The sequence below is a fragment of the Anarrhichthys ocellatus genome, unplaced genomic scaffold (assembly GCF_004355925.1).
Source record: "Anarrhichthys ocellatus isolate YVR2014 unplaced genomic scaffold, GSC_Weel_1.0 scaffold112, whole genome shotgun sequence".
NCBI classification, from domain to species: Eukaryota; Metazoa; Chordata; class Actinopteri; order Perciformes; family Anarhichadidae; genus Anarrhichthys; species Anarrhichthys ocellatus.
In genome coordinates this window covers 330,686-341,678 of record NW_022280142.1, presented here as the reverse complement: position 1 = coordinate 341,678, position 10,993 = coordinate 330,686, and the positions used below count along the sequence as shown (strand labels likewise).

At 43.2% G+C, this 10,993-nt stretch overlaps 2 protein-coding genes across 4 annotated transcripts in view; both read right to left on the bottom strand.

Moving 5' to 3' along the window:
* Positions 1-6,815, bottom strand: part of LOC116399461 (UTP--glucose-1-phosphate uridylyltransferase-like) — a 10,396-nt gene extending 3,581 nt beyond the window's left edge. The window contains exons 1-3 of one of the 2 annotated variants that reach the window (XM_031876649.1): positions 6,625-6,815; positions 2,411-2,520; positions 1,182-1,289 (exon numbers count right to left, since the gene is read on the bottom strand). In XM_031876649.1, the coding sequence (XP_031732509.1) occupies positions 1,182-1,289; positions 2,411-2,503 (201 nt within the window). In that variant the 5' untranslated portion in view covers positions 2,504-2,520; positions 6,625-6,815. Of the gene's footprint in view, positions 1-1,181; positions 1,290-2,410; positions 2,521-3,406; positions 3,595-6,624 lie in introns of those variants that run through there. The other variant, XM_031876647.1, reaches the window with a different exon arrangement.
* A 936-nt stretch (positions 6,816-7,751) lies between these two features.
* Positions 7,752-10,993, bottom strand: part of LOC116399486 (malate dehydrogenase, cytoplasmic) — a 9,802-nt gene continuing 6,560 nt past the window's right edge. For both annotated transcript variants that reach the window (XM_031876677.1, XM_031876678.1), the window contains exons 4-9: positions 10,794-10,969; positions 10,156-10,278; positions 8,953-9,129; positions 8,744-8,857; positions 8,426-8,515; positions 7,752-8,181 (exon numbers count right to left, since the gene is read on the bottom strand). In XM_031876677.1, the coding sequence (XP_031732537.1) occupies positions 8,059-8,181; positions 8,426-8,515; positions 8,744-8,857; positions 8,953-9,129; positions 10,156-10,278; positions 10,794-10,969 (803 nt within the window). In that variant the 3' untranslated portion in view covers positions 7,752-8,058. The remainder of the gene's footprint in view (positions 8,182-8,425; positions 8,516-8,743; positions 8,858-8,952; positions 9,130-10,155; positions 10,279-10,793; positions 10,970-10,993) is intronic.

The window sequence follows — 10,993 nt, the reverse complement described above, 5'->3', positions numbered from 1 at the left end:
GTGTGTGTGTGTGTGTGTGTGTGTGTGTGTGTGTGTGTGTGTGTGTGCGTGTGCGCGTGTGCGTGTGTGTGTGTTGCATAAGTGCACTCAGGATATAGTGTTTCATGTCCTGTGATTAGCCTTCATGACGATAACGATGTCTTGTGGGATCTGGTCATTATTAACAGCAGTTAGGTAACAGTGGAGGGGTGAGGGAATAAGGGAATAAGGGGATAAGGGGATAAGGGGGTGAGGGGTGGACATGAAGACAAGTGAGTGTCCAGAGTCCCACAGGAGACAAATGTCACCGTCTCTCTGACCTCGCCGCCCTAAAACTAGACTTTCGAAAGCTGAGGCGGTTAAGACTATTCTTAGTCCTAACCTTCACTGGGCTCGGGTATTTTGGGAACACTGAGGGGTGGACAGAGTGTGTGTGTGTGTGTGTGTGTGTGTGTGTGTGTGTGTGTGTGTGTGAAATGTCCCCATGATGACAAATAGCTGGCTTTAGCCTGAGTGTCCTCTGTCCTCAGATCTGGTTTCTGGAACAGTGCCACATTATTTTAGCTGGTCAGATGATCAGACGGATCGTTTTCATCTCTGTGCTTCCAGGACAGAGTTACATCAGGACACGTCGAGTCTATTTTATCTCTACAGTTGGATTTGTACGTGATGCAGAGAGTTGATGAATGTCTGGATCTCTTTGGTGTACATTTCACTCATTGACGGCATCGCCTCGACTCGCCTCGACTCTTTCTTTCCCTTTGTCTCACGAGCGATGGTGGAAACAAATCTCCTGTAATTTAAAAATCAATACACAGGCTGCGTGAAGGCTCACTCTTGTCCAGTGGTGGAAGTACATTTACTCAAGTACAATTTTGAGGTACTTGTACTTCACTTGATAATTTCCATTATGTGCTACTTTTACTGCTGCTCCACTACTCCTGTTCTATGAGTGTGTGTGTGTGTGTGTGTGTGTGTAGCCCATCACTGCTCCATATAACTAACTGTTACCGTGGGGAATGTAATTAAAGAGCATTACGGGCCGATCATGTACCATAAATTAATTTGTACCTAATATACTGTAAATGGCTCCGGCCCATCCACTACGCTCTGCTGCCGCCTGTCACTGCTCTACCAAGTCTCGACTGTTTGGCTCCACAATGGTGGAAGGAACAGTGTGACTCATGGTATCTGGTGCTTACCGAGTCCTCCGGCGGCCGGTTGATCTTGGCCCAGTCGACTGAAGGACCTTTGACCTGCAGGAATCTGTGGAACAGCTTCTTGAAGCCATCGAAGTCTTTTCTGGAGATCTGAAAGAGAACAAACCAAACATCAGAACAACTAAACCAAACTGAAGCGACAGTGAGAACAAAAATCGATTCAATATTTTTGTTGTGTTGTTAAAAAGCAGGTAAAATCTTAACCTCAATACTGGTTTATATCTCAATCCTGGTAGTTCAATAAATAAATAGGCTAGTCTATGAAATAACCACATGGTAAAGTACGGAGTAGTTTCTCATTTAATCAAAAACTTTGTGCAAATGCTGCAGAATGAACAGAACAGTTCCAAGTGAAATTATGGCGAACAAAGGGACGAATATTTCCAGATTCCTGCTGACTGTGTTTAAATGCATGCACACAAACACAAAGTGATCTGATTTAGACAATCGTCTGATTTAACTGAATTAAACTGAACTGAAACTGAAAGTTTAATCCGATTTTCTGAGAGATTTTAGTTCGTATTGTGGTTGCTATTATCAATGAAGACGATTCTGTAAACAGCTCGACTACATTTTGAATCTGTAGTTTGTCTTCAATATATTCCCATTCACTGCAGCATTACACGAGCATGTGCGTGTGTGTGTGCGTGTGTGTGATCTCAGGGTTGTTCACCTCTCTCAACAGAGTCTATGTTTTATCTGTGTGATAAGGTGACCGACTGAACTCCCTGTGTGCAACACTTCACAAATATTTGTAAGAGATAAATTAGCCCATAACCCTCGTTACCTCGTGTGACCCAAAAACCACAATGTGTGGTTCCCAAATCAACAAAGACTTTAAAACTGAATAAGACTTAATGCCACTTAAGATGTTACCAGAGACGTATACAGCGTCTCTACGTCACTTCTGCTCACTGGTTGCAAAAAGCCAAGATGGCGACGGCCAAAATGCCAAACTTAAGCCTTCAAAGTGTCCACAAACCAACGGGTGACGTCTCCATGACTCAGTGCATGATTATCACACCCGGTGACATTCTGATGACGTTTGTCAGAAACTCAGTATTACAATGAAGTCGAGATCTTATACAGAAACGTGTAAAATGTTGTTGGGAGCTCAAGCTTCGTCTGCCAAACACTTTGACAGCATTCCAGCTGTGTGTGGTTTCAGGTATAAACTTGTATTTTTGGGGAGGAGATGGAGCTCTCCTCACCTCGGCCTCGTTGGCTGTCGAGAGCAGCGCCTCCAGCTCGCGGTGCATCGACTCCTCGTGCTGCTGAAGGAGCTTCTCCTGGAACTCCGTCATCACTCCTCTGGTCAGGTCTGCAAGACACACAGATAGTAAGTTTGATTTATGTTTTCATTAGAGACCAAACACTGACAGTGAAGAATCAACTTGCACAGAACAGTATCGTGCAGTTTAACATCTATCAACACACACAATGGAAAATAAAATAACCTGGGCGTCAGGTCTCTGTGGTTTGAATATGTGACACACATTACTTTTCATTTTCTCACATGAAAATGGTCAAACTGTTAAATATGTGCAGCTGATTCTAAATGTTTCTGAACTGACCTTGAACTAATCTGGTCTGGTTCAGGTCCTGAAATCGTACTTTAGTACAAAATATATGAAGTGAAATCTTTGTATCTTTAACATCTCAATATACAGGCTGACATTATTATCTTTGTAATTAACGGTCACCGTTCAAGTATTTATATTATTTGAAACTCAAATTTGTTTCAGTTTGTACGTAAACACATCAGCAACAATTCACTCAATAACAAACGTCTTCTTACAGAGTAACTACACTAGTCCACCTTAATATTTAACATGCTTTTATTACTATTATTGTTATATTAAACGAATTATTAAACAATTAAAGCTGCTATCTGAAATCAACTGCTGAGTAATTTAACTCCTTGTTTCCGTTTCTGGAGTTCAACGACGTAAACGTTCCTCAGAATTTTGAGGATAAAATAGTTTTCATATATTTTATGATAAATTTAACAGGAAACCTTTCTTCAACCAAAAGCATTTTATACTTTAAGCTCTTAAATATTGTTTATATAATACACCAAGTCAGAAAGCCCGACGGTAACATCTGGGAAAAGACAAAAACACACACACACACACACAAACACACACACACACACACACACTAAAACGTCCCAAAACCACGGCTAAACAATGTGGACGTAAACTTACCAGCTACAGTTAAACGAGACATTTTACCCCCGTCTGCTTACAAACGAGAGGCAGTAATGATACGATCTGTGGAGGCGAAGCAGCTTTTAAAACCTGGAAAATGGTCCCAAAGATAAAAACACTAACGGCAGACAGCTGTCAGAGAACAACGGACGTCTTCCTCATCCTCAGCTCAGAGGAAGCTCACAGACCTGCAGCTCCGACCCTGAGCTCCACACAAGGCCTGCCCACAGCCACACACACACACACACACACACACCAATCACACAAAGCCAGGGTGTGTGTGCGTGTATTTGTTCTGCCCACAGCCACAGCCACACACACACACACACACACACACCAGTTTGGGTTTGAAACACAATCAAGAAAACAATTAGTGCTGAAACAATAAGTTGGTTAATCAATTAGTTGACAGACAATCAATTAATAACAGTTTAATTCATTACATTTTCTTTCATGTATTCTGAAACACCAGCTTCATATGTGATGAATGTGACCCCGGTTCACCCGTGGCTCTGTCCGCACTGTGTGTCCGTTGTTAGCGCTGTTAGCACTGTTAGCAGCAAGCCGCCAGCTCAACCGCGGACATGTTGAGAGCCATGTGGAGGCAATCCCTCAATCTGAGATATGCTCGGAATTTCAAACTATGTGTCTTTGAGGTAAAATTCCTTCTCTCACCTCTGGTGATGATGATCTGCTTTTCACTATTTTGTAACGTAAACTGTTCGTCAGACAAAGCTAAATATTTTGGGTCCTGAGAACTTGCGATGGCCGTTTTTCACTGTCTTCTGACATTTCTTTGACTAAATAAGTCATTAAAATATAATTGAATGATAAATTGATAATGAATAAAGTGTAGTAGCGGCCTTAAAAACACTACATGTGTTTTATTTAGTGTAGTTCTGAAGCAAATTTGGCCCAATTGTCATCTGCTTTTGAGAGTTGACAATCAAAGTTTTCACACAGTGTTGAATTTTTGAGCGGTTTCCAAGGTGGTAAGAAGAAGAAAAACAAGGTACAATATTTCTTGCTGGGTATCACAGCCCAAATATGTTAAACGGTAGCAACAGAGAACATTCTGTGACTCGAAAACTGTCAAGACCTGTCAAAGCTGACATCGGATGCCTCGTGTTGTTCATAGTGTTGTTAGACTAAACTTCAAGATTTAAATTAAAATGTTGACGATTTAAACTGTACTATACACGACACGTTTCGGCTTATTTTGTTCAATGGAAAGTTTTGTAGAAAAACTACGTTTATATTTCCTAAAGTATTAAAAATAATACTTTTAATGTCAGTTCTGAAACAAAGGCATCAAAGTGACGACACCTTGGCCTAACTGCAAACCATCACTGGATTAAGCATTTCACCAATAAAAACAACTACAAATAACTTCATATCTTTGATCTGTCATTTAAAAAAGCTTCCCTACAATCCCCAGTACAATCAGACATATATCGTATATATCAGTAATACATAAAACAGATGTTTGATGCTCTAGTTTAGTAAAGCCGGGACAAATGTTCCAGTATCAGTGAAAGTTGCTGCATCATACAGCAGTACCACGAAAAGCACTTGTTTTGACCCTAAAATTGCAACTGTACTTGAAAATAAATGTATGAAACCTTGAGTGTTGATCCAGTAAATGTATTTATAGTGTGTGTGTGTGTGTGTGGGGGGGGGGGGGGGAGTTTATTTCTTGTCCGACATCCCTCAGAACAGTCTGTGGGATGGTATTTTTCATGTAGATAACAGATAACAGTAGTTTAACTCTGTTAATTGTACATTTATTGACTTGATTGTACTTGAAAGTGTATTCTCTATTATCACGTGTGGCTTACATGCAACATAACCTCCTCAGTGAGTGTGTAACTGTGACTCATTGCTTATTCTGAGTCTTTAGAAATAGATTTACAGTCATCACAGAGCGGTGAAGGAAACCTCGATGGGCCGTTGGTGCGTGAGCTGAAAAGTTATACAGCAGACTGGATAAGGATCATAAAGTTATAAAGTTTACTTCTCAAATTCACAGACGCCACTTTAATCCATCTCTCGTGACGCATTTACGTTCACTACATTCCTGTTTACATCAGTTAATTCACTTTGCAATTAATGTGCCCAAACATATAAATAGTTGATTTTATAGTAATTATATCTTTATAGATATTTAACTTCTGTACTATTTTATGTCTTAGATCCAGATTTTTACATTTTGTGTATATACATATTTGTTTGAGGAGCCTGATTTTCATTGCCAACGACTTCTTCTCAAATCATTCAAATAAATTAAATGACTCTAAAGTAACTAATGTCTTCCTGACTCGGTTCCTCGGACTACTTACCTTTTCATTGTTTGTTTTGTTGCCATTTATTAACTTATTTCACATATTTATTTTATCTTCTATTCAATTCAAGTCGTTTTGTATCGCCGTGGATTTCTTGTAAAGCACTTTGCAATATTGTTTAGAAAGGAAGTAATTTGTGGTGGATTGTAACTAAGTAGATTTACTCAAGTACTGACAATTCAAGGTACTTGCTGTACCCATTTCCATTGTATGCAGCTTTGTACTTGTACTCGACTACATCTCAGAGGTAAATACTGTCATTATTATTCCACTCAATGTACCCGACAGCTTTAGTCTCTTTACAGAGTACAGTTCATCTCCTAGTTAAACTTAAACATCTAACACGCACATTAATGCAGCCGTAGTATTAATCCAGAAACATCATATATCATAGTATATATGCAACATTTCACTTCCATAGTGGGTACTTCTTCTTTTCATACTTTATGTACATTTTGCCGATAATACTTAATACTTAAGTTGAAGAATACTTCTTCCACCACTGAAAGTAATATTATATAAAGTTAATTCATGTATTATTACAATATATGCTAGTTTATATATGAATACTAATCTTTGTGCTTATATTTAGATATTTTGATACCATGTATCTTTGCATATTTTTGAGTATTTGTGAGAACTTGTTTTTCTGTGTGGTAATTTCTTGGTGTCTCTCTGACACACACACACACACACACACACACACACACACAGTGCAGAAGCAGGTTCATGCCAGCTGGTCAGACATGTTTTGGGTTTTAATGCTTTGAATGTGCATTAAATTTCCCCCCAAACCTGCAGACAACACATGTTTTTTGGACAAACTTTTCGTGCACGAGCAGGTCTGTCTCGCGAAGCTATTAAGTTACCCACCTGAACACACTGTCCAAGTACCGGGAGAGCTTCAGAAACACGGCTGACAACCTCAGACCGGGACAGACTACCTTTCACACTACAGGTCAGACCCGGAGTCTTCGTAACAAACAAAAAGTCGAACGAAACCGTTAAAAATCGCTGCAGCTTCTTCTTCTTCCTCTTCTTCCTCCTCGTGCTGCAGTTGAGCCTCTACAGCTGACAGCCTGCCTAGTACGTCACGGAACGCAAGTGACGTAATGTGCTCGAAAACGGTGATTGGTGGAAGACGCCCGTCAATCAGAGGGAGTAGACAACATGCCCCGTCCACCCAGGATGGTCTATTTTTTACGTTTTTAATACATTTTACTCTATTTCGTAACATTTTACGGCAGTTTCATTTAGTTTTAAGTCCATTTTATTCATTTTCTTTTCAATTGCATCGAATTTGGACTTAATCCATGTTTGTTCAAATGAAAATTCAACCATTTGTATTAATATAACTGATTCAACTTTAAGTTTGTACCACTTCACCTGTACCTACATATACATATATATATATATCTTTGTACAGGACATACTAACCTGTTATTGAGCCTAAATGTCCTGAAACTCCTGAGATTACGTATAAAAAACAATTGAGGATCACCAACAAACCCACTCAGGTTTCTATTTGTGTTCAGTTCGGCTCAGTGCTGCCCCCATGTGGTTACAATGATCCACTGTAAAACACTGGAGGACGTAATAGAAATCACTTCTGACTGACTTCAGTATTTGTGTTGAATTCAAATCCCACTGAATCCTCATTTGAGACGTTGGTAGAAAGCATCAACACTGTGTAGTCTGCCTCATCAGGACATGCGCGTGCTGAATGTACTTTAATAGTTAAATCTCATATCAGAGTCCATGCCAAACGAGATCTGAAGCCCGGATCATACAAAACATAGAGGAGGCTCCAGTTTATATGTACCAAATATCTGCAACAAACTTTCTCTGATGGTGTAGGGCCAGTAGGGCTTCACTATTTGAGGACAGAACACTCGTTGTAGACCCCTCTGTGGGGTTTTCATCGTGACGTCCAATACAAGAACGTCTGATAAGTTTCCTATAATGAGACTTCTGAACATCAAAGACGCATGAACGTGACATCTGTCTTTCAGTTTCCTTGTTGTTTTATTGGTGATAACATGTTTCCGTTACAGTTTCTGGGCAGCTAGAGTGTGTTATCATCTACCGACAGACATTCTCCCGGTGCCTTGCAGACGGAGGAGGCCAGGTTGTGGTGGTTAAACAGGTGTTCTGATAAACTGATAAGGTGGCCGAGAGACACAAACACACAGAGAGGTGACACACTGGGACGGTTAATAGGAGTGGAGGGCTTCTTCTTCCTGGTCAGAGCCGCGAGCAGCGAGCTTTCGGGAGATCTAAGTGCTGCTGTTGGCCAGCAGGTGACCGTCACTGGGACAGGAAGTCCAGGGCGGTGTCTCGCTCCTCCACCAGCTCGGCCGCTGTGGCGTCCATCTTGCCGCGGGAGAAGTCGTTGATGGAGAGTCCGTCGACCATTTTCCAGGTCTTGTTCTGTGAGGGGAAAGGTCAGAGGGCTATTGGTATCAGGGATCTCTGAAAGTTAGACTTGCTCTCTTCTTTCTTTTGTGCTGATCTGATCTCCGTGCCTTCAGGGAACACTAGATTTGACCTGGATCCGTTACTTCCCCACACACACACACACACACCGTGAGCTGTTATTCTCACACACCGCTGCCAACCACGATGAACGCTGTGACATCAGCGCCTACGGCTGCAGCCGATTGGTTGAACCCACCTTGATCTCGATGGGGAAGGAGTAGATGAGGTCCTCTGGGATGCCGTAGGAGTTTCCGGCAGCGTACACGCCCATGGAGATGAACTCACCCTGTCGACAGGAAACACAACAACAACTTCAGTCAGTCTGAATCAACAACAACAACAACAACAACCTGCAGCAACGATACATATCAGACACTGTGCAGCTGATTTGGTGTGTCTTCTGGCTACATGTTACACTTTTTAAGAACTTTCCAGAAGCCTGGAGAAACGTGCTACAACGCTTATCCCTGTGAGACTGAACCATCGTGTTCGCCGTCTCTCCGTCCACACTGACCTCCTTGGTGCCGAACCAGATGTCCCTCACGTGGTCGCAGATGGCCTTGGCGGCAGACATGGCGCTGGACAGCTTCCTGGCTTTGATGACGGCTGCGCCGCGCAGCTGCACCGTCTGCAGGACGTAGAGGGAGAGGAGACGGTTTGAGAAGAAGACAGAAACTACCAAAAGAATTGTAGCTCTTCATGTTTCTAACAGCGAGCGCTCACAGAGATGAAGGCTCCTCCGAGCCAGGCTTCGTCCTTCACGGCGTCGTACGCGGCCTTCTCGGCGCCGTTCACGTGGACCTTGGCGTGGTGGACGTCGGGGTACTGGGTGGAGGAGTGGTTCCCCCAGATGATCACGTTCTTCACTTTGTCAGCGGACACGCCGCAACGCATCGCCACCTGCAGGACAGCGACAGACAGCAGCAGCAGCGTCACTCAGTAATAACGGATAAAGTATATGACCTATTGGTGATAATTAATGGCAAACAATCATTAATGGAATAAACATTTAAAGGAACAGTGTGTACGATTTAGTGACATCTAGTGGTGAGGTAGCAGACACCGTGACGCTCGGCTCACCAGTCATACATTGTATTTTAAAAACAAATAGATTCAGAAGAGAATTAGATTTGTAATTTAAATATAACTAAATATTGTTTCTAGAGCAGCGACAGCAAAGTCTCTAAATAAAGTCGTTAATATCTCTCGCTGGAAACAAATGTTATGCGTGTCTGTTTGTGTCCGTGCGTGTGTCCGTGCGTGTGTGTTTGTGTCCGTGCGTGTGTGTTTGTGTGCGTGTGTTTGTGTCCATGCATGTGTGTGTTTGTGTCCGTGCGTGTGCGTTTGTGTCCGTGCGCGTGCGTTTGTGTCCGTGCGCGTGCGTTTGTGTCCGTGCGCGTTTGTGTTTGTGTCCGTGTGTGTTTGTGTGTCTATGCGTGCGTGTGTGTGTTTGTGTCCGTGCGTGTGTGTGTGTGTGTGTTTGTGTCCGTGCGTGTGTGTTTGTGTGTCTATGCGTGCGTGTGTGTGTCCGTGTGCGTTTGTGTCCGTGTGTGTTTGTGTGTCCGTGCGTGTGTGTGTTTGTGTGTCTATGCGTGCGTGTGTCCGTGTGTGTTGGTGTCCGTGTGTGTTGGTGTCCGTGTGTGTGTTTGTGTGCGTTGGTGTCCGTGTGTGTCCGTGCGTGTGTGTGTGTGTGTGTGTCCGTGCATGTGTGTTTGTGTGTCTATGCGTGCGTGTGTCCGTGTGTGTTTGTGTGTCCGTGCGTGTGTGTGTTTGTGTCCGTGCGTGTGTGTTTGTGTGTCTATGCGTGCGTGCGTGTGTGTTTGTGCGTTTGTGTCCGTGCGTGTGTGTTTGTGTGTCTATGCGTGCGTGTGTGTCTGTGTGTGTGTGTGTGTGTGTGTCCGTGTGTGTTGGTGTCCGTGTGTGTACCTGGGAGCTGGCCCTGTTGTGGTCCAGCCGGGTCAGGCAGGAGAAGTTCTCTTTGGGGATGGACGGAGCAGACTTGGAGGCGATCAGACAGTTGGTGTTCGCCGGGTTTCCAACCACCACAACCTGAAACACATTGAAATGAAAAAACCGCTCCGTCAGACTGACGGGGTCACACGGGTCGGCAGCCAGGTGATGTATGAAGTCAAGACATTCTGTAACGCTGAAATAAAAGAATAAGAAACATCATCTCCACAAAGCCTCTGAAGCTACGGTGCGAGTGAACCTTTGATGCATCCTTCGTCTCAAGTTGATCTAAATCTAATATTGAACATTCTCTCCGCACTTACACTAAAAATGACTGAAAGCACACAGAGGAACGTTGTCGGGCTGCTGTTCTTCTCCAGAAACATAAAGCTGCTGTAAGAGTTAAAGCGGCCGCAGAGAAACAGCTCGCTCTGTTAAAAGGAAAGTGTTCTAAAAAAAAAAAAAAAAAAGAAATGCTGAATAAGCGCTTTAATGTCCCCGTGTTTGAACTACAAATCCCAGAAAGCCCCGAGACAAAGAACCCTCCAGGACAACCGATGACTCATCAATGATAATTAGAGGACATGAAATAAAATGGAGGACTCGGACGTCACCTTGACGGTCTTGTTGGCGAACTTGTCCAGGGCGGCTCCCTGAGTCTTGAAGATGGCCACGTTGGCCTTCAGCAGGTCCTTCCTCTCCATGCCCTCCTTCCTGGGCATGGAGCCCACCAAGATGGCGGCGTCGATGTCTTTGAAGCCGACCTCCACCTTGTCGGTGGGGATCACCTCTGTGGGGGGGGGGGGGGGGGGGG